Below are 23,058 nucleotides of genomic sequence, written 5' to 3'. Positions count from 1 at the left end.
GGAGAGAAGTGGGGGCAATGGACAAGGTTGTTTGTGACTTTTTATACTTAAAGTCTCATTCTTTTTAAAGTTTAACCTTAAGTTACAATTTCCTGGCTTTCTAATATTTGAGATGTTAATAGTACAACTTTTTTTTTTAACATTTTTTCCCATTCATTTAACAGTGTTTTGTGAACATTAACTCCAACTTACCCAAGTGTTTTGTCTACGAATTCCTTTATAACTCCTAAATTCCATTTGGCTATTTTATATAGTAGCTATTCAGATCAGATAGATTTTAAAGTCCTGAAGTTTAAGTTTAATCCTAATGACTAATAGAATATTGAATATGGCTATCCCTTAAGATCCTACATCTTTTTTTAATTCACCAATTTATTTAAGATAAGTAAAACATATTTATTTCATTTATGAAGAGTGGGGCAAGAAAACAAAAATACTACTAATCTAGAAGTGGAAATCATCTTTATCATAACAGAATGATACACTCATCTGAGTCCTCTGGTACATCTTGGAAGGTTAACTTTCTATTTGAATGCTAATTCAGGGTGCGGAATTAGCTTAGAGATGCACTCCTTTGCTTGAGCTATATGATTACCATATTTTAATTTAATTTTTATATTTTATTTGCACTTGTTAATGGGAATGCTGCAGATAATGATTTTAATGAAAAGATTTGTGTAAGAGGTAGGTTTAGGGCTTTAAACATCATCCTTATTATTATGTATATTATAGTAGTGCCCAGAGGAGCCCAGGTCAAGATCAGAACCTCTTTGTGCTAGGTGGTATACAGACCCAGAGGCAGACAAGGTTCCTGTCCCAGAAACTCGTCTGTGAGAAGACAAACAATACAGCAAGAGCAGGGTAGAGGAAGAATACTAAATATTTACAATTTCTAGATACCTAAATATACTGTTCTTCTTTGAGTGCCATTTCCTATGTGTATTCCACACGTGGGTACTCATGCGCAACATTCTCCTGAGTCTGGAAATTCTTCAAAGCAATGTCTTTTGGCCTGCACATGTTCTGTAGCTCTCCTCGTGCTCCCAATCAAGAGTGTAAGAGGCAGTGAGATTGTTTCTGAGTTCCATATCAATCAAACAAAATACTTACCTGAATTTTTTCTGAAACCCCACTCTCGCTCTGAAGACAAGAGACTTCACTCCATCAGTGTTCAGCATGCCCTGGCATTCTACCTGCAAAGAACCAAATCCATTAGGAAATCACCCAAGACTTCTTATCGCCATAGCAGAGAGAGGTCGTGGGCAAGCCATATCCTCCCAGAGGATTTCTGAGTGGGTTTCTGGATGCATCTTAAAGTGCTACAAGATAGCAAAACTTCCTCCCCCTGAGGGTATTGGAGCTCACTCCATGAGAGCAAAAGCTGCCTTCACTGCATCACTGATGTCCCACTGCAGGTCATCTGCAGGGTGGCCATTTGGAGTTCTATCCACATGGTCACAACACACTACACTCAAATTCATGCCTTGGCTGTGGATATATTAGTGGGATCAGCAGTATTGAGGCATCTTTGCTACCGGGTTCCTCGCATCCACCTCAAGTCAGAACACTGCTTTCCAGTCACCCACGTGAGGAATACACATAGCAGCCAGCACTCGAAGAAGAAGTGGAGGTTACTTGTGATAACTGGAGATTCTTCAAGATGTGTGGTCCCAATCTGTATTCCACTATTCACTCTCTGTCCCCTCTGCTTCGGCTCCTAATGGATTTGCAGTAAGAAGGGGAACTGGAGAGGCATCCACCCACGCTGCCTCTTATACCCTCAGTTGGGACCACGAGAAGAGCTACTGCACATATGTGGGCCAACAGACACTGCTTTGAAGAATTTCCAACCTTGGTGTGCATGCATTCCCATGTGTGGAATACAGATAGGGACCACACATCTGAAAGAGCCTTCAGTTACAGTTAAGTAACTTCCTGTTATATGAATGTCTTGGGTTTTTATTTTTGTTTTTTAATTTTATAAATATCAACTTTTCCAACTGTCCTCAGCTTAGCCATTATGTTTCCTGAATAATTGTAGGCATCATGGTTACAAGTGATTTTTGAGAAGAGATTTGTAGGCGGTAGAGGTGAGTAGCCTTACAGATAAGTTCAGGGATGGTGTGCCATGTATTGTAATTTGAAAATAGTTAATAGGTTAATTTAATTATTTTTGAACACCTTATATTGTCACAAGTTTCCATATGAAATTTAAAGCCACCAAACATAACTTTATAGAGAAGAACTTTGCCATGGAGATGAGTTACTCCATGGCACCCATACAGCAAATAATACAGTTTTAAATAATGTTCTGCAGCAGTTTCTGTAGTTATGGGCCTGTACTAAATTCCAAATTTTTGAGCTTATAAGCAAAAATATAACATATTATCGAAAACAAGCTGGCTAAGTAAAAAGTGAATTTATTATTTTATGAAAATTATTTTAAATGGTGTATTCTCTCAGTACTACTGTAACTGCATTAAATGAAGACAGTATGCAGTTCTTGTAGTAAGAAACAGTACTTCTTACCAGCTACGTGATTAGTTGTCGTTTATTATATGTATTACAGTAATACCAAGAGGTCCCAACCAAGATCACTGCCCCTCTGTCAGGCGATGGACAAACGTGGTGAAAACCATTCCCGACTCTAAAGAACGTACTGTTTAAATAGACAAGTCAGGCAAAGGTTGGGAGGGATAACAGAGACCTAGAGAGGTGAGGTGACTTGCCTAAGACCAGAGAGCAGGTTTCTTGGTTCTGGTTCAGTTGCCCTATCCTCTAAACCAAGCTGCCTCCCCAAAGGTTAGTTACTTTCTGTATTGTCCATTTTGATGCTCTGTAATAGGAAGGGCACATTGATTGTTACTACCAGGGTTGTCAGAATCTGCTCTGAGGAACCCATTGTAAATTTGCTCTTTAGTTATCAAATAAAGATTTCTGCAGCAGAAAGTAGGTGTGTTTCCAGAAGTTGATTCAATATAACTTTTAATGTCAATATCATCAGATTAACCTTGAATACATTTAAAGATCTTGTTAGTAAAAACAACCTGATTAGTCTGGACATTCCTATAATAATCCATATAGTGTATTTAAATTCAATAGGTGTCTTGCACAAAGCCAAGAAATAACCAAGTTGATATTAATTTGTTTTGTCACTTTGAAATATAGTTCTGATATGCAAATATATTACATTTTGTTCTTCATTTGGAGAGACTTTGAATACAAACTTGGGGGAATGTTGAGTATTTATAACACTACCAGATTTCCTTCAACAACAGTTTGAGTATTTACATTAGATCCATCTAGTTACCCTTAAATTAATATTAAGACAGCTAAAGCAAATTTTGCATCAAAATATTCCCAGTTTAGTTATTAATACAGTGAATATGACTGTAAAGATAAGACTTTAATAAGGAGTGATTCATTGTGATGTCCATATTTGTGTAACAATATTCTGCTAAAATGTTTAAATATGTTCTTGTATAATCAGTGTTTATGTCCATTACTTTTTTTTCCTCCCTGGGCTGTGATGGCTACTATAGACTATGATGATTCTGGTCCTGACTTTAACCCACGAAACATGGGACTGGTAAGAGGAAACTGAGCTCCCCTTCTCTCCTCTCCCCAATATGCTTTTTTTATTTTGTTCAAATGTGCAGAGTGTTGTGGCTTGTACTTACGTTAATTTTGGACTGAGTGTACATTAGAATACTGTTGAAATAGAAAACTAAATTTAACTAAGCTTGCCATCTGTCTGGTTAACTGGCAAGCTAGAGGAATAACAAATAGGATACTTTATTCAGGTCTCTTTGCTGAGGCAGGAAATAAGCGCCATGGCTATATATCTTGATATAGACATACTGCTGAATTCTTCACTGCCTTGCACCCTGTATAGTCACATACATCTGTGCAAAGTTAGGAGTAGAATGCTGTACCTAGTTATGCTAGTACCTAGAATGCTGTGAGTTAGTGGAGAATGCTAATTTGGTAGAACTTTACACAGTTATATATGATTAAACAAGGTGCAAGGCAGTAAAAAACAGGCACTGTCTCCAACAAGATATACAGGAGCTATAGAGCTTATTTCCTGGCTCAGTGAAAAGAACTGAATAAAGTGCTATCAAATTATAATTCTCCACTAATTCACACTGGCCACAACAGGTGCAATGAAGAGTCAGGCACTTAGAATGTCACTTAAACTATTACTCTGAGATCCTTGCATTGCCTCATGATGCACAGCTAACAGAGCAGTGGTATGTTCAGCATAATGTTAGTGAACTTTGGTTGTAAATAGCTACTTGGAATTCTCCTTTGGAGGGTTGATTTGCACTAAATTTTCAGTTTCCCATTGTCTCTTTCCTCTTTGATGAACTCAAAATTGATAGACGTTATATTGATTCTCAACACAGAGGAATCCCTTTACAAAACCAATTCTGTAATAAATTGTTGCAGCCATGTTGTTACTTTAAAGGTTGAACTTGTAATAATGTAGTAAGGATAGCATAATTACAAATACTAAGCTATGTTACAGTTGCATAGAAGTACATTTTTTTAAATCTGTAATATCAAGCACTTGATGTCACAGGGGATTAGTAAAGGTTTTTGAATCTTTCCTGTTTAGATCACTACTTTGAATACAGTCCAAAAGTCATGAGGATATTCAGTATCTTATGTGAAGTAAATTGCCAGTCTGGGTTTAGTTCCTAATGAACATGGGTCCAGGTTACACAAAGCACAGTCACAATTGACACCCATGTAGACAGTTTTAGTAGAGAGGTTTGTTGTGGAAAGCGGCCCAAATATGACTTGTTAGGGAAAGTCTCAAATATCTTTAATCTTTGTATTTTTGCTAATAGAACAGGACTGAAGCACATTTGAGAGCACTGCACTGTTTTGTAGGTATAAAGAAGACTGTAAATTTCCAGTACTGTGCAGTGTTGTTCTAGCCATGTTAGTCCGAGGATATTAGAGAGACAAGGTGAGTGAGGTAATATCTTTTAATGGACCAACTTTTGTTGGTGAGAGAGACAAGCTTTCAAGCTACACAGAGCTCTTCTTCACATCTGGGAAAGGTGCTGAGAGAGTATCACAGCTAAATACAAGATCAAATAGATAGTTTAGCATAAGTAGTTAGCATATATTCTAAGGGGCAATTCAAGGTGAAGTGGCCCATTAACAATCTTGTACTCACAGGACAAAAAGGGTACAGATTGTTGTGATAAGCTGTAAATCCGGTGTCTTTATTAAGACAATGATTTGTAGTGTCTAACAAAGTTAAGAATTTAAGCTCCCAGGCTTATCTTTTGAAAGCATTGTGCAGGTTTCCAGTGCAGTAACAACTACAAGGTGAAACCAGGAAATCACTGCTCTCTTGAATGAACTCGCACAGGAAAATGACAAAAGACAAAAAACACCTGTGGGTGAACACTTATCACAAAGCGATCACTTTATATCTGACTAGTGAGTCCTCATCCTCAAAACAAACCTGGACAACGCTTTCAAAAGACGAGCCTGGGAGCTTAATTTCATAACTTTGCTAGATGCTACAAATCTTGGTTTTAGACCAGATCTACACTACATGCTTATATCGGTATAATTACTTCGCTCAGGGGGGTGATAAATCCACACCCCTGAGTGATATAGTTATACCGACCTAAACCCTGTTGTAGATAGCTTCTGCTGTCAACATAGCTACTGCCTCTCAGGGAGGTGCATTAACTATGCCAACAGGAGAAGCTCTCCCATCGGTGTAGGAACGTCTTCACTTAAGCGCTATAATGGCACAGCTGCACCGATGTAGTGTTTTAAGCGTAGACCTGTCCTTAATAAAAACACTGGATTTCTTGCTTATTACAACAATCTGTAACTCATGAACCCCCCTTTTTGTCCTGTGACTAAAGCTATGTTAAGGAGCCACTTCACCTTGAGTGCTCCCTTAGAATATGTGTTAACTATATAAGGATTCTCAAACTGGGGGTCATGACCCCTTGGGGATCTCGAGGTTATTACTGGGGTTGTGAGCTCTCAGCCTCCACCCTCAAGCCCCGCTTTGCCTCCACCATTTATAATAGTGTTTAAAATAAAAAATGTGTTTTTAATTTATAAGGGGGGGGTTGCACTCAAAGGCTTGCTGTGTGAAAGGGGTCACCAATATAAAAGTTTGAGAACCAAGCTGTTTGTTCAGTCTTCTGTTTAGCTGTGACACTCAGTACCTTTCCCAGTCCAGAAAAAGAACTATAAGAATAAAAGAACAGCCATACTGGGGCAGACCAAAGGTCCATCTAGCCCAGTATCCTGTCTTCCAACAGTGGCCCATGCCAGGTGCCGCAGAGGGAATGAACAGAACAGGTAATCATCAAGTGATCCATCCCCTGTCACACATTCCCAGCTTCTGGCAAACAGAGGGGCTAGGGACACCATCCCTCCCAATCCTGGCTAATAGCCATTGATGGACCTATCCTCCATGAATTTATCTAGTTCTTTTTTCATAGCCTTGGCCTTCACAACCTTTTATAGCCTTGGCCTTCACAACATCCTGTGGCAAGGAATTCCACAGGTTGACTGAATGTTATGTGAAAAAATGCTTCCTTTTGTTTGTTTTAAACCTACTGCCTATTAGTTTCATTTGGTGACCCCTAGTTCCTGTGTTATGAGAAGGAGTAAATAATACTTCCTTATTTACTTTCTCCACACTAGTCATGATTTTATAGAACTCTATCATATCCCCACTTGGTCATCTTTTTTCCAAGCTGAAAAGTCCCAGTCCTATTAATCTCTCCTCGTATGGCAGCTGTTCAATACCCCTAATAATTTTTGTTGCCCTTTTCTGAACCTTTTCCAATTCCAATATATCTTTTTTGAAATGGGCGACCATGTCTGCACACAGTATTCAAGATGTAGGCATTCCATGGATTTATATAGAGGCAATATGATATTTTCTGTCTTATTATCTATTCCTTTCTTAATGATTCCCAACATTCTGTTCCCTTTTTTGACTGCTGCTGCAAATTGAGTGGAACATTGAGTTTTCAGAGAACTATTCACAATGATTCCAAGATCTCTTTCTTGAGTGGTAACAGCTAATTTAGACACTATCATTTTATATGTATAGTTGGGATTATGTTTTCCAGTGTACATTACTTTGCATTTATCAACATTGAATTTCATCTGCCATTTTGTTGCCCAGTCACCCTGTTTTGAGAGATCCTTTTGTAGCTCTTTCCAGTCTGCCTGGGACTTAACTACCTTGAGTAGTTTTGTATCATTTGCAGATTTTTCCACCTCATTGTTACCTCTTTTTCCAGAGCATTTATGAATATGTTGAACAGTACTGGTCCCAGTACAGAACCCTAGGCGACACCACTATTTACCTCTCTCCCTTCTGAAAACTGACCATTTATTCCTACCCTTCGTTTTCTATCTTTTAACTAGTTACTAATCCATGAGAGGATCTTCCCTCTTATCCCATGACTGCTGATTTTGCTTAAGAGCCTTTGGTGAGGGACCTTGTTGAAGGCTTTCTGAAAATCTAAGTACACTGTATCCACTGGATCCCCCTTGTCCTTATGCTTGTTGACCTCCTCAAAAAATTCTAGAAGATTGGTGAGGCATGATTTCCCTTTATAAAAACCATGTTGACTAGTCTCCAACAAATTATGTTCATCTATGTGTCTGAAAATTTTGTTCTTTACTATAGTTTCAACCAGTTTGTCTGGTACTGAAATCAGGCTTACTGGCCTGTAATTGCCAGGATCACCTCTGGAGCTCCTTTTAAAGACTGGCGTCACGTTAGCTATCCTCCAGTCATTTGGTACAGAAGCTGATTTAAATGATAGGTTACAGATGACAGTTAGTAGTCCTGCAATTTCACATTTGAGTTCCTTCAGAACTCTTGGTGAATACCATCTGGTCCTGGTGACTTATTACTGTTTAGTTTATCAATTTGTTCCAGAACCTCTTCTAATGACACTTCAATCTGGGACAGTTCCTCAGATTTGTCATCTAAAAAGAATGGCTCAAGTTTTGGAATCTCCCTTACATTCTCAACCATGAAGACTGATGCAAAGAATTCCTTTAGTTTCTCTGCAATGGCCTTATCTTCCTTGAGTGCTCCTTTAGCATCTTGATCGTCCAGTGGCCCCTCTGGTTGTTTAGCAGGCTTTCTGTTTCTGATGTACTTAAGCAAAATTTTGCTATTAATTTTTGAGTCTTTGGCTAGCTGTTCTTCAAATTCTTTTTTTGGCCTTCCTAATTATATTTTTACACTTCATTTGCCAGAGTTCATGCCCCTTTCTGTTTTCCTCATTAGGATTTAACTTTTACATTTTAAAGGATGCCTTTTTTCCTCTCACTACTTCTTTTACTTTGTTGTTTCGCCACAGTGGCTCTTTTTTGGTTCTCTTACTATGTTTTTTAATTTGGGATATATATTTAAGTTGAGCCTCTATTATGGCGTCTTTTAAAAGTTTCCATGCAGTTTGCAAGGATTTTACTTTTGGTGCTGTACCTTTTAATTTCTGTTTAACTAACTTCCTCATTTTTGTGTAGTTCCCCTCTCTGAAATTAAATGCTACAGTGTTGGGCCGCTGTGGTGTTTTTCCCGTCACAGGGATTTTAAATTTAATTATACTGTGGTCACTATTACCAAGCGGTCCAGCTATATTCACCACTTGGACTTGATCCTGTGCTCCATTTAGGACTAAATCAAGAATTGCCTCTCCTCTTGTGGGTTCAAGGACTAGCTGCTTCAAGAAGCAGTTATTTAAGGTGTCAACAAACTTTATATCTCCATCCCATCCTGAGGTGATATGTACCCACTCAGTATGGGGATAGTTGAAATCCCCCATTATTATTGTTTTTTTAATTTTAATAGCCTGTCTAATCTCCCTCAGCATTTCACAGTCACTATCACCATCCTGGTCAGGTGGCCGGTAATATATTCCTACTGCTACATTATTATTAGAGTATGGAATTACTATTCTATGGTACTGTTTGGTTCATTTAAGATTTTTACTTCATTTGATTCTATGCTTTCTTTTCACATATAGTGCCACTCCCCAACCAACATGACCTGTTTTGTCCTTCCCATATATTTTGTACCCTGGTATTATTGTGTCCCATTGATTATCCTCATTCCACCAAGCTTCTGTGATGCCTATGATATCAATATCCTCATTTAATATGAGGCCCTCTAGTTCACCCATCTTATTATTTAGACTTCTAGCATTGGTATAGAAGCACTTTAAAAGCATGTCACTTTTTAGCTGTCTCCCATTACATGATATCATTGAATGAGACTTTTTTTCATTTGACAGTTTCTCATCAGATCCTACCTGTATTTTATCATCTTTCGTCCTCTTCTCTTTCTTAGGATATAGGGAATCTCCATTAATAGATCCTCCCCTAAGGGATGTCCAAACCACATGCTCCTCTGTACCTGTCAGCTTTCCCCCAGCCCTTAGTTTAAAATCTGCTTTACAACCTTTTTAATTTTAAGCACCAGCAATCTGGTTCCATTTTGGTTTAGATGGAGCCCATCCTTCCTGTATAGGCTCCCCTACCCAAAAGTTTCTCCAGTTCCTAATAAAACTAAACCCCTCCTCCCTACACCATTGCCTCATCCACACATTGAGAATCTGCAGTTCTGCCTGTCTAACTGGCCCTGCACATGGAACTGGCAGCATTTCAGAGAATGCTATCGTGGCGATCCTGGACTTCAATCTCTTACCTAGCAGCCTAAATTTGGCCTCCAGGACCTCTCTCCTATCCCTCTGTATGGCATTGGTACCTACAAGTACCATGACCACCGGCCCCTCTCCAGCACTACACACAAGTCTGTCGAGATGTCTCGAGAGATCCACAACCTTCGCACCAGGCAGGCAAGTCACCATGCAGTTCTCCCGGTCATCGCAAACCCAGCTATCTATGTTTCTAATGATTGAATTGCCCTTTACCAATACCTCTTTTTTCCTAATACGTCCCCCGGAGAGGTATCCTCAGTGCAAGAGGGTATCACAACATCATCTGGAAGGAGGGTCCCAATTATGGGATCGTTTCCCTTTGCTCCAGTTGGATGTTCTCCTTCCCTGAGGTTTTCATCCTCCTCAACAGCACAGAGGCGGGACCATTCTACTGTGTCTCGGAAAGTCTCATCTATGTACCTCTCTGTCTCCCTTAGCTCCTTCAGCTCAGACACCCTGGCCTCCACAGTCCATACACAGTCTCTGAGAACCAGGAGCTCCTTGCACCAAATGCACACATACACCACCTGCCCATAGGGCAGGTAATCATACATGCTGCATTGGGTGTAATAAACTGGGTAGCCCCCATTCTGTTGCTGGACTTCTGCCTACATTATCTTTTTACTCCTGAAGTTAGTTCCTTCGTTGAGGTTTTGTTTTTATCAGTTTTTTTGTGTGGCTTAAGTTTAAAGAAGTTTAAGGAATGTTACATGTATCTAGCCCCCCACTCTCCCAGTCCTGCTCTCAACTCCTTTGCAAAACACCTGTTAGCCACTCCTGTTTGTTAGCTCCTTTGGTCGCTTAGGAGCAGGCTTTTTAAAGTCCTGGTCTTCCTGAGTAGCCCCGCCCCCTGGTTAAGGGCTGATGGGTGCTAAAGGGCTTAGAGATCAAAGCATCATTAAGATACTCTCAGCCTTGTCTAGCGGGCCGCTAGGCTCAGCACCCACAAGGTCAGCACACGGTCCCCAAACGAACAGACCACATGGTATATTTCAGTCCAGCAGCAAGCACACCACAACAAACAAACACCCACACAACAGACAACAAACTTACCCCAAGGGCCACATAATTTCTCCTCCTTCACCTGGAGAAATCTGTCACAAAACTCCCGTTAGCCGCTCTGTGTAGCTCAAAAGCTTGTATCTCTTACCAACAAAAGTTGGTCCAATAAAAGATAAATAAATAAAAGATACTTCACTCATCTTGTTTCTCTAATTTCTGTCAATCTGGCACTTTTCAGAACCACTAGAATACTAATAAACAAACCAGCAAGCAAAAAGCGCAAAAAAAAACAAACAAACACCCAGACACTAGTACAGCTGAACTGAGTGTCTTCTGTTTTACTTTTTTAGTTCAGAAATGAATCCAGTGAATTCTTGAAAAATTCACTATTGGAGTCTGAGAGTGCTTTCATTGGTGAGTTTATGCCTCTATATTTAGCAGTATTTATGTTTATGTTCAACATGACATTTGATATGGTGGTATTGTTCTCAAACAAAATGATTATGCTGCTATTTTCAAAGTCTCAAACCAGTAGACTTTTCCAGTGGAATTAGTAATTGTCCGCCCTAATTATGTGTGTTGGGAAAGTCTTCTCTAACTTAAAAAGCGGATGTTAATGTAATTGCATACTCCTTTTTGTCCTCCTTTCTGTGCTTTGCTTTTCATCAGTGCTGTACTACATAGTGCTATTGTTATTGTAATCATTGTCAGACCTTAATGCGTTGTAATAGCTTGCAGTTTTATTTTAGACATAGTGTAAGAATTCTTACTTGTCCTTCAATCAAACAGTACTTTGGTAGTTGAAGTTGGATATGGAAATGAAATGGAAACAGCATAGCCTGAATCCATTCTCTGTTATATGTATTACTGTACTAATTAAGGTTAACAAGGCATTCAGTCTAAATTGATTCCCCTGACTGAATGTTAGCATTGTCCTTTATACAAGCCACATCTCTAGCTGGACCTAAATTCCATTACATTGTCTCCAGATTCTCCAGCATTGTGATGCCACTGAATGAGAATTCTCCATAAGCTTCATTTTTATTAAGAATTAAAGTTTTAAAATGAGTTAAATATTACTGCTAATTTTATCAAATTCCATTTATTTTATGCTCTTCCCACATTTTAAACTTTCAGTACACCAGATATTTGTATTGAAATTGTTCAGGAGAGCTTAGATGTTTTGATAAGTTGGTAGTGGACAATGGGACTTTTGGCACCTGCGGAGGGGATGGGAGGCAATTTGAGATTGTGGGATAAGCACATTATCTGGATGTTTCTGGTAAAATGATCAGCAGTGAAATACAGGGCCATCCTTACCCCTATGCAAAGCATGCAGCTGCGTAGGGCACCAGGAAATTTGGGGCACCGCTGCGTGCTGCTCTAGCTCGTCCCCAGGCCCCACTCCCCTTCCCCGGCCCCACTCCCCTGAAGATTGCAGCCAGGCCCGACCCTGCACTCACCTCATGGTAAGTGGAGTGACCCGGCCCCAGCCTGCTCCGCCCCCCTGGCTCCCAGCCGCGCTGCCGGCTAGTGCTGGGGGTGGTTCCCCCCTCCCCCCAAGCCTGGGAGCCGGGGAGCAGAGCAGCCTGGGGCCCTAGGCCTCGGCAGGCGGAAGCGAGGGGGGCTGGCCCCAGGCCTCCATGGGGGACGGGGGGGGAAAGGGGGGAATGGCCACTTCCTGCGGGAAGTGGAATGACCCGGCCCCAGCCTGCTCCGCTCCCCTGGCTCCCAGGCTTGGGGGCAGGGGGGAACCGCCACCCAGCACTTGCCAGCGGCGCGGCTGGCAGCCAGGGGAGCAGATCAGGCTGGAACCGGGTCATTCCACTTCCCGCAGGAAGTGGCCAGCCCCCTCCCTGCCCCTGCGAAGGCCTGGGGCCAGCCCCACATGGCCTGCCCCGGAGGCCTGGGGCCAGCCCACTCTGCCCCCACCCCCGGCTCCCGCCTGTGGAGGCATGGGGCCAGCACCCTCATTCCCCCCCGTGGAGGCCTGGGGCCCCTAGAGCACCAAAATAGCTAGGGATGGCCCTGCTGAAATACGTAATATTGATAGATAAATATTCTTTTGTTAGATTTCATAGTAAAAAAAAAATCAGCCACTGCAGATGTGCACCGCTGTAGTGCTTAAGGATGATACCTATGCTGTTAGGAGGGACACTTGAAAGTAATCTGCCTCCCTGTCAAGTTAGCGCTATCTACTGGAGGTTAGGTTGGTTTAACTGCATCACTCAGTGAGGTGGATTTTTCACACTCCTGAGCAACATAGTTATAGTGACCTAATTTTTTTGGTAGACCAGACCATAGGAACCTCTTGAGGTGAATGAGGCTGTTCTGAGCTATTCTTTCATGCATCTCCGTTGGCTTGTGCTTGATTTATATTTGTAAGATAGATCTTCAAAACTAGGATGATTAAAATATGTATACATGTGTATGTTTATGTGGCCCACAGACCTCCCCACTGCGGCCTGCAGAAACTTTTTAGAAAGTTCTTTCATTTGGCCCTCGTGGCTGCCAGCCGAGGTGGGGAGGGGAATGGGCAGGAGAGATTCACATGCCCCTCCCCACAACGTTGCTCCATCCTGCTGCTGTTCGGACCCTCTCAGGGGTTGCACTCAGCAACATGTCATTCATAAAACTTTTGAGATCTGTGGCCTGGGGAACTCGGGCAGCTCACTCCCTGCATGCGGTTCAATCCCTGCTGTTGCTGGTGGAGCCAAGATCTATGCAGCCACGCTACTGGCTCTGTCTGCTGCAGGCGCTGCCCCTTGCAGCTCCCATTGGCTGCGGGAGAGGGACAGAGATACCATCACTAGTCGCCGGGCAGAGTCAGCCATGGAGGCATCGTCACTTTTTTCTACAATGTAACAAGTCACAATACTGAACACAACTATCTGATGCACACCTTGCTGGAATCCTGAAGATTTAAACTGATGACGAACACCGCCAATTCCAAGATAAGTGGACTGTTGATTATTTTGTCACTGAGTACAAACAGACTGCCTCATGCTTGATCTGCAAAGACAAAGTTGCTGTTTTAAAAGACTACAATATCAAACGACATTACACAACGAAACGTGCACAGCAATATGATAAATATCAGGAAGGAGAGAGAGAAGATGGTCTTACAATTGAAAAAAGAATTAGCGAAGCAGCAGCTTTTTCAGAAAGCGAGAAAAGAGTCAGAGTCAGCGGTTTTGGCAAGTTATGTCATGAGTGAAATGATTGCCAAATGTGGGAAGCCATTTACTGATGGTGAATTTATTAAACAATGCTTTATTAAAGTCAGTGACATCATATATCCTGATAAAAGAGATGTTTTCAGCAATAACAGCCTATCTCCAAATACAGTAGCAGAGCATAGTCTTGAGCTCTCTAAAGATATATTGATGGGCAGCTCATCGAGAAAAGCACAGCTTTCCGTGCATATTCAGTCGCAATTGGTGAGAGTACCGATTTGGTTGACAGTACGCAGCTTGCCATATTTATGAGAGGCGTTGGTGAAAACTTTGCAGTAACTGAAGAACTGCTCAGCTTGTCAACAATGGCCAGTGAAATTTTTCACTGCCCCACAGAAGCACTGGAACAACGCAGTCTGCCATGGCATATATTAGCAGGCTTAACCACTGACAGGGCCCCAACAATGATTGGTCAGAAAAACGGATTGGTAGCACTAGTACAAAGAAAGATGGCCGAGCAAAACGCTGAGCAACCAATAGCGTTACACTGCATCATTCACCAACAAGCACTGTGCAGTAAATCTTTGAAATCTGACAGTCATGTCAGTTGTTGTGAAATGTGTGAATTACATTCGTTCAAGGGGCAGACAGTTTCGTGCTTTCTTGGAGGAAATTGAATCTAAATATGGTGACTTAAGAACTTAAGAAAGGCCATACTGGGTCAGACCACGGGTCCATCCAGCCCAGTAGCCTGTCTACCAACAGTGACCAATGCCAGGTGCCCCAGAGGGCGTGAACCTAATATGTAATCATCTAGTGATCTCTCTCCTGCCATCCATCTCCACCATCTGACAAAGAGAGGCTAGGGACACCATTCCTTACCCATCCTGGCTAATAGCCATTAATGGATTTAACCTCCATGAATTTATCCAGTTCTCTTTTAAATCCTGTTATAGTCCTAGCCTTCACAACCTCCTCAGGCAAGGAGTTCCACAGGTTGACTGTGCACTGAGTGAAGAAGAACTTTCTTTTATTTGTTTTAAACCTGCTGCCCATTAATTTCATTTGGTGGCCCCTAGTTCTTGTATTATGGGAAAAAGTAAATAACTTTTCCTTATTTACTTTCTCCACACCACTCATGATTTTATATACCTCTATCATATCCCCCCTTAGTCTCCTCTTTTCCAAGCTGAAAAGTCCTAGCTTCTTTAATCTCTCCTCATATGGGACCTGTTCCAAACCCCTAATCATTTTAGTTGTCCTTTTCTGAACCTTTTCTAATGCTAGTATATCTTTTTTGAGATGAGGAGACCACATCTGTATGCAGTATTCAAGATGTGGGCGTACCATGGATTTATATAAGGGCAATAAGATATTCTCCATCTTATTCTCTATCCCTTTTTTAATGATTCCTAACATCCCATTTGCTTTTTTGACTACCGCTACACACTGCGTGGACATCTTCAGAGAACTATCCATGATGACTCCAAGATCTTTCTCTTGATTAATTGTAGCTAAATTAGCCCCCATTATATTGTATGTATAGTTGGGGTTATTTTTTCCAGTGTGCATTACTTTACATTTATCCACATTAAATTTCATTTGCCATGATGCCCAATCACTTAGTTTTGTGAGATCTTTTTGAAGTTCTTCACAGTCTGCTTTGGTCTTAACTATCTTGAGCAGTTTAGTATCATCTGCAAACTTTGCCACCTCACTGTTTACCCCTTTCTCCCGATCATTTATGAATAAATTGAATAGGATTGCTCCTAGGACTGACCCTTGGGGAACACCACTAGTGACCCCTCTCCATTCTGAAAATTTACCATTTATTCCTACCCTTTGTTCCCTGTCTTTTAACCAGTTCTCAATCCATGAAAGGATCTTCCCTCTTAACCCATGACAACTTAATTTACATAAGCACCTTTGGTGAGGGACCTTGTCAAAGGCTTTCTGGAAATCTAAGTACACTATGTCCACTGGATCCCCCTTGTCCACATGTTTGTTGACCCCCTCAAAGAACTCTAAATTAGTGAGACATGATCTCCCTTTACAGAAGCCATGTTGACTTTTGCGCAACAATTTATGTTCTTCTATGTGTCTGACAATTTTATTCTTTAGTATTGTTTCAACTAATTTGCCCGGTATTGACGTTAGACTTACCGGTCTGTAATTGCCTGGATCACCTCTTGAGCCCTTCTTAAATATTGACATTACATTAGCTATGTTCCAGTCATTGGATACAGTAGCTGATTTAAAGGACAGGTTACAAACCATAGTTAATAGTTCTGCAATTTCACATTTGAGTTCTACTCTTGGGTGAATGCCATCTGGTCCTGGTGACTTGTTACTGGTAAGTTTCTCAATTAATTCCAAAACCTCCTCTAGTGACACTTCAGTCTGTGACAATTCCTCAGATTTGTCACCTACAAAAGATGGCTCAGGTCTGGGCATCTCCCTAACATCCTCAGCCATGAAGACTGAAGCAACGAATTCATTTAGTTTCTCTGCGATGACTTTATCGTCTTCAAGCGCTCCTTTAGTATCTTGATCGTCCAGGGACCCCACTGGTTGTTTAGCAGGCTTCCTGCTTCTGATGTACTTAAAAAACATTTTGTTATTACCTTTTGAGTTTTTGGCTAGCTGTTCTTCATACTCCTTTTTGGCTTTTCTTATTACATTTTTACATTTAATTTGGCAGTGTTTATGCTCCTTTCTATTTACTTCACTAGGATTTGATTTCCGCTTTTTAAAACTTCTTTGACATCGTTGTTAAGCCATGGTGGCTCTTTTTTAGTTCTTTTTCTGTGTTTTTTAATTTGGGGTATGCATTTAAGTTGAGCCTCTATTATGGTGTCTTTGAAAAGTGTCCATGCAGCTTGCAGGGATTTCACTCTAGTCACTGTACCTTTTAATTTCTGTTTAGCTAACCTCCTCATTTTTGCATAGTTCCCCTTTCTGAAATTAAATGCCACAGTGTTGGGCTGTTGAGGTGTTCTTCCCACCACAGGAATGTTAAATGTTGTTATATTATGGTCACTATTTCCAAGCGGTCCTGTTATAGTTACCTCTTGGACCAGATCCTGTGCTCCACTGAAGACTAGATGGAGAGTTGCCTCTCCCCTTGTGGGTTCCTGTACCATCTGCTCCAAGAAGCAGTCATTTAATGTATCAAGAAATTTTGTCTCTACATTTCATCCTGAGGTGACATGTATCCAGTCAATATTGGGATAATTAAAATCCCCCACTATTACTGAGTTTTTTATTTTGATAGCCTCTCTAATCTCCCTTAGAATTTCATCTAAGCACTGTCCTGGTCAGGTGGTCGATAATAGATCCCTACTGTTATATTCTTATTAGAGCATGGAATTACTATCCATAGAGATTCTATGGAACATGTGGATTCATTTAAGATTTTTATTTCATTTGATTCTACACTTTCTTTCACATATAGTGCGACCCCCCAGCCGGCACAACCTGTTCTGTCCTTCTGATATATTTTGTACTCCAGAATGATTGTGTCCCATGGATTGTCCTCACTCCACCAGGTTTCTGTAATGCCTATTATATCAATATCCTCCTTTAACACAAGGCACTCTAGTTCACCCATCTTATTATTTAGACTTCTAGCATTTGTGTATAAGCACTTTAAAAACTTGTCACTGTTTGTCTGCCCTTTTCTGATGTGTCAGATTCTTTATGTGAATGTTTCTTGTCTGGTCTGACCCATACTTCATCCTCTTCCATCCTCTCTTCCTGACTAAAACCTAGAGAATCTCTATCAATACACTCTCCTCTAAGAGAAGACTCTGTCCGATCCACGTGCGCCTCAGCAGCAATTGGCTTTCCCCCATCTCTTAGTTAAAAACTGCTCTGCAACCGTTTTAATGTTAAATGCTAGCACTTTGGATCCACTTTCATTTAGGTGGAGCCCATCCTTCCTGTATAGGCTCCCGCATCCCAAAAGTTTCCCCAGTTCCTAATAAATCTAAATCTCTCCTCTCTACATCATCGTCTCGTTCACGCATTGAGGCTCTGAAGCTCTGCCTGCCTATGTAGAACTGGAAGCATTTCTGAGAATGCCACCATAGATGTCCTGGATTTCAGTCTCTTTCCTAGCAGCCTAAATTTGGCCTCCAAGATGTCTCTCCTACCCTTCCTTATGTCTTTTGTACATAGTTCACTGAGGTGCAGTAGATAAACAGAGGTTCTACTTTAAAGAGAATCTTCGAATTGAAAACAGAGGTGAAAACATTCATGGAAGAAACTAAAATGCCTGTATCACAATTTGAAGATCACAAATGGATGACAGATCTTGCTTTCCTTGTTGACATAACACAAGATCTGAATATCCTAAACCTGAAGCTGTGAGGTCCAGGCAAGCCGGTGACAGCCGTGTATGATAATGTGATAGCATTCACAACTAAACTAAATTTGTGGAAAAATCAGATTTCTCAGGGGAGTGTCACTCATTTCCCAGCATGCAAGTCACTTGTGGAAGAGCTCGACTCTGAAATACAGTTCCATAGTTCTGAATACACTACTAAGCTTGACCTGCTTTTGCAAGGATTTGATCAGCAGTTTGCAGATTTCAGAAAGCACAAAGGAAGCTTCGATATGTTTGCTAATCCATTTTCTGTTGATGTGGAAACAGCACCATGTGATTTACAAATAGAAGTCATTGATATGCAGTGCAACACATCTTTAAAGACTAAATTCAGAGAAACCGAGGATGTCAGAGTTCTTCAGACAGCTACCATCATCTTTCCCAAATCTTTGCAAAACCTTCAGAAAAATCATGTCCTTTTTTGGCAGTACTTACATTTGTGAGAAACTTTTTTCCACAATGAATATAAAGAAGTCAAAATACTGAACACAACTATCTGATGCACACCTTGCTGCAATCCTGAAGGTTTCAACCGCTCAGTCATTGAGGCCAAACATCAACAAACTGACAGAACTGAAGCGTTGCCAGGTGTCTGACAAACACTAAAAACTCTCTGGCAGGCGAAGAATTGTATAAAATTGTATGACAGTTTTATTATTTCTAAGAAATTTGAAATAAAAAATACAATATAAACATTTTCTTTTCTGAACACCATCTTCAGTGACATTATTGGCACTGGCCCTAAGGTAAATTGAGTTTGAGACCCCTGGCTTAGATTCTGTAGCACAGTTCTTTGGCAAGGGGAGGGCAAGATGACAATTCTTAAGCATATGCTTTATAATCATAGATAGATGGAGGTCTCCACCCATTATGCAAGAAACAGAACAATTCATTCAGCAGCTTCAGTTTAGAACGACAGGTCATCCATTCTGAACGGATGTAGTACTAAAAAGTCTCAATCTTGAAATCAGCAGGTCAAGAGCGCCTTCCATCAGTGTTAATGTATTTTGCATGAATGCGAAACTTGGGGATTCTTGATTTCTGGCTCAAAAGGGTTAAATAATGATGCGCATGCAATCACTATTTTAAGCTGCCTAGATTAGATACAAGATGTTTCTACTCTTCATGCATCACTTATTACTGCAGATGACTATCAGCATTGTTCTTTAAAATGATATGCCTCCACTTGATATCTTAGAGGATTCTATATAGAGGAATATTTGTGAGGCACATTAGGGTTACAATTGAGTATGTGCTTCTTTAAACCCTTGATATCTATGTGTAAAAGTGAAATTACATTTTCCCTCTCTATTTGTCATGTTAATTTATCACATCTTGTTTCAAATTAGACTGTAAGTGCTCAGGACAGGGGCCATGTTTTCTTGGAATTTGTGTACACAACCCACTATAACAGAGCCCGTGACCTGTTTGGGCCTTTGGGTGCTGGCCAGTATAGATGTCAGCAGGAATACTTTTCAGCCACTTGGGCATCAGGGTGCCACAAATTACTCTTTCCTGTCACCAAAAGGTCAAAAGGCTTGCAACATTTATTCTTTATGACATAAAGGACATATAAAAGTTTTGTGCCTGTAGATTGTTTTATTAAGCTAAGAAACCCTGTTTATTCTGTATTTCCCCCTACCCCCAACCTATGGGAAATCACTGCCTTTGGCTCCAGGTAAAGGGGAAGAAGGGTGTCAAGTTTTTTGTCAAATCTGAATTTCACATTAGGAAACATTCAAACTCATTGTGTTGATATATAAATATTGGAGCGCATGATATAATTTGACATGAGCAGGGGCATGCACAGGATCTAATTAGTCTTTTCCATCTCTTTGATTTTATGAGTAGCCTGCACCCAATCTATCCTCACTCTAGGAGATATTATTTATTATTTACTAATTAAGTGATGAAAGCATGCTCAGTGCTGTACCAAATGTAAATATTGAGAGTACCTGTATAAAAGACAGAGAACCCAGAAAATTCTGGAACAGCCATCCAAGGGAAGAAATGGGGGCAAAACACCTAGCTGGCCTCAAGACTGAGCTTGGTAAGTTTATGGAGGGGATGGTATGATGAGATTGCATATGATGGCACGTTATCTATCTGCAACTGCTAGCAGCAAATATCTCCAGTAGCTGGTGATGGGACACTGGATGGGGAGGGCTCTGAGTTACTACAGAAAATTGTTTCCCCAGTGTCTGGCTGGTGGGTCTTGCCCACATGCTCATGGTCTAACTGATTACCATAGTTGGGGTCAGGAAGGAATTTCCCCGAGTCAGATTGGCAGAGACCATGGAGTTTTTTTTGCCTTCCTCTGCACCATGGGGTACGGATCACTTGCAGGTTTAAACTAGTGTCACTGGTGAATTCTGTGTAAGTTGAAGTCTTAAAACCATGATTTGAGGACTTCAGTAACTCAGCCAGTGGTTAGGAATCTATTACAAAACTGGGTGGGTGATGTTTTGTGGCCTGTAGTGCAGAGGTGGTCAGACTAGATGATCACGATGGTCCCTTCTGACTGTAAAGTCTATGAGGATGTCCTGGGAACCTCAGAGGAAGTGGTCACATTAGGTAGCTTTTTAAAATCTAATAATGCTGATACAGAGATACTCCATCTAGAGACAAAAAACAGAGTATGTTCTCAAGAAGAACTTGTAATCAATCTAAAAGTCCATCTAAAGAGCAAGGATTATGTTTAACAGGAACAGTGCACTAGATTTTTACTTGTGGTAACGTAGTTTCAAATATTAATCAATATGTGATATCTAGGCAGATGACCAGTGAGAGTGAATTTTGTGGTTTTGTTATAATCCCCATTTGTGCACATCCCAAAACCACCATACAACAAGCAAAGGTAAGAACTAGTATGGTGGGCATGCAAGTCTTTTTTCCCATTCATCTGCTCTCACCATGTCCTTATAATGTTGGAGAACAAACACCTGTCTTCTACGTCAACAAGCAAGAGAGAGGAAGATCTGCCTCCCTGTGTTCAGAAGTGGTAAGCCTGAGGATGAGGTGTATCAGCAATCACATCACCCTATCAGCAGCCTGCCTTCTGGGGAAGCAGAATATGCTCACAGACTGCTTCAGCAGACGCTCGCACTCACCCATGAATGGAAACTTCACAACATGGTGCTGCACACCCCAACCAGAGATCTATTCACTACTCAAACAAACAGAAAATGCACCACGTATTGCTCCAGGGGAGCCCTAGGTCACTGCTGCCAGAGCAGTGCTTTGCTTCTTATCTGGTCAGACCAGTTCAACTATGCCCTTTCACCGATGCTGTTCCTGCCAGAAGTTCTACGCAAGATCTGACAGGGTATAGCAAGGCCCCCTTCTGGCCAGACAGTTCTGGTTTCCCCGGACTCCTGCATATGTCATTTTGCCCATCAGTTATCTTCCCAATATTCCCTGGGTTCCTGACCCAATGCAATGGCAAGATCAAACACCCCAATCCATGACCACTCCACCTCAGGGCATGATATTTGGATGGGCGTGATACCCTAGACATCATCTCTAATAGCAGAAAAGACTCTGCTAGGAAATGTCTACCTAAGTGGAAATGCTTCTCATCTTGGACACAACAAAGAGGTGTCCGACCAGAGATTACAGATATTCCTCTCATTTTAGACTATATCCTATCTTCGAAGACCTCGGGTCTACATCAACTCCCTATCAGTCCACTTAGCAGCGATTAGTGCATACCATTCAACTGCTCGAGGTTACTCAATTTTCACATACCTACTGAACTATGAATTCTGGAAAGACTTTCCTGTCTACTTTGAGCCTTTAGCTACTTTCTCCATGTCTCTCCTGTCCATGAAGGTCACCTTTCTCGTAGCTATTACATCACCAAGAAGGGTTGGTGAACTGGGAGCAATGATGGCAGATTCTTCATAAACTGTATTCTGTAAAGATAATTTCTTTGCATTATACCTCAAATTTATCTCCAAAGTAGTTTTGGAATTTCATCTTAACCAATATATGCACTTACTTGTGTTCTTCCCGAAATGAAGACTCCATTCCCTTGGTGTTTAACAAGCCTTGGCCTTTTACCTGCACAGAACAAAACCAATCAGGAAATCTCTGAGACTGATTGTCGCCATAGCAGAGAGCATCAGAAGGTATGCCATCTCCACCAAGAGAATCTCCAAATGGATATCTGGATACATTCTACTCTTCTATCAGCTCTCAAACCTCCCCCAACCAAAGGCTTCTCTTCAGGATGTACCCCTCCTGGACATCTGCATAGTGGCCATGTGGAGTTCTATTCACATGTTTCAGAGTAACAGCCGTGTTAGTCTGTATGAAGTGAGCTGTAGCTCACGAAAGCTCATGCTCAAATAAATTGGTTAGTCTCTAAGGTGCCACAAGTACTCCTTTTCTATTCACATGTTTGTGAGTCATTATGCCCTGACACATGACTCTGCTGCTGATGCCTTCTTCAGGACAGTGGTTCTCTGCTCAACCCTACCATCCATGTCCTCGCACCGTCCTACTTAGGTACTGCTTGTCAATCACCCATAGTGCAATACAATAGGGACCATCACTCAAAGAAGAAAAGGAGGTTGCTTACCTGTAACTGGAGATTCTTCGAGATGTGTGGTCCCTATCTGTATTCCACTACCTGCCCTCCTTCCCCTCTGCTTCGGATCTTCTCTGATTCACGGTGGACAAGGAACTGGAGAGGCAGTCGATCTGCCCCACCCTTTATCACCTTGCTCAGAGGCACAAGGTTAGCCAGGGC

At 41.2% G+C, this 23,058-nt stretch overlaps 1 protein-coding gene across 15 annotated transcripts in view; it reads left to right on the top strand.

The window, feature by feature from the left end:
• CSPP1 (centrosome and spindle pole associated protein 1) overlaps positions 1-23,058 on the top strand; it is a 178,579-nt gene that overhangs the window by 134,385 nt on the left and 21,136 nt on the right. For 13 of the 15 annotated variants that reach the window (XM_073330932.1, XM_073330936.1, XM_073330945.1 and 10 more), the window contains 2 exons: positions 3,543-3,589; positions 11,093-11,156. The exons of 1 other annotated variant lie outside the window; for it this stretch is intronic. In XM_073330932.1, the coding sequence (XP_073187033.1) occupies positions 3,543-3,589; positions 11,093-11,156 (111 nt within the window). Of the gene's footprint in view, positions 1-1,732; positions 1,908-3,542; positions 3,590-11,092; positions 11,157-23,058 lie in introns of those variants that run through there. One more of the 15 variants, XM_073330946.1, reaches the window with a different exon arrangement.

The sequence above is a fragment of the Lepidochelys kempii genome, chromosome 2, assembly GCF_965140265.1.
Source record: "Lepidochelys kempii isolate rLepKem1 chromosome 2, rLepKem1.hap2, whole genome shotgun sequence".
NCBI classification, from domain to species: domain Eukaryota; kingdom Metazoa; phylum Chordata; order Testudines; family Cheloniidae; genus Lepidochelys; species Lepidochelys kempii.
This window is presented reverse-complemented; position numbering and strand designations above follow the sequence as displayed.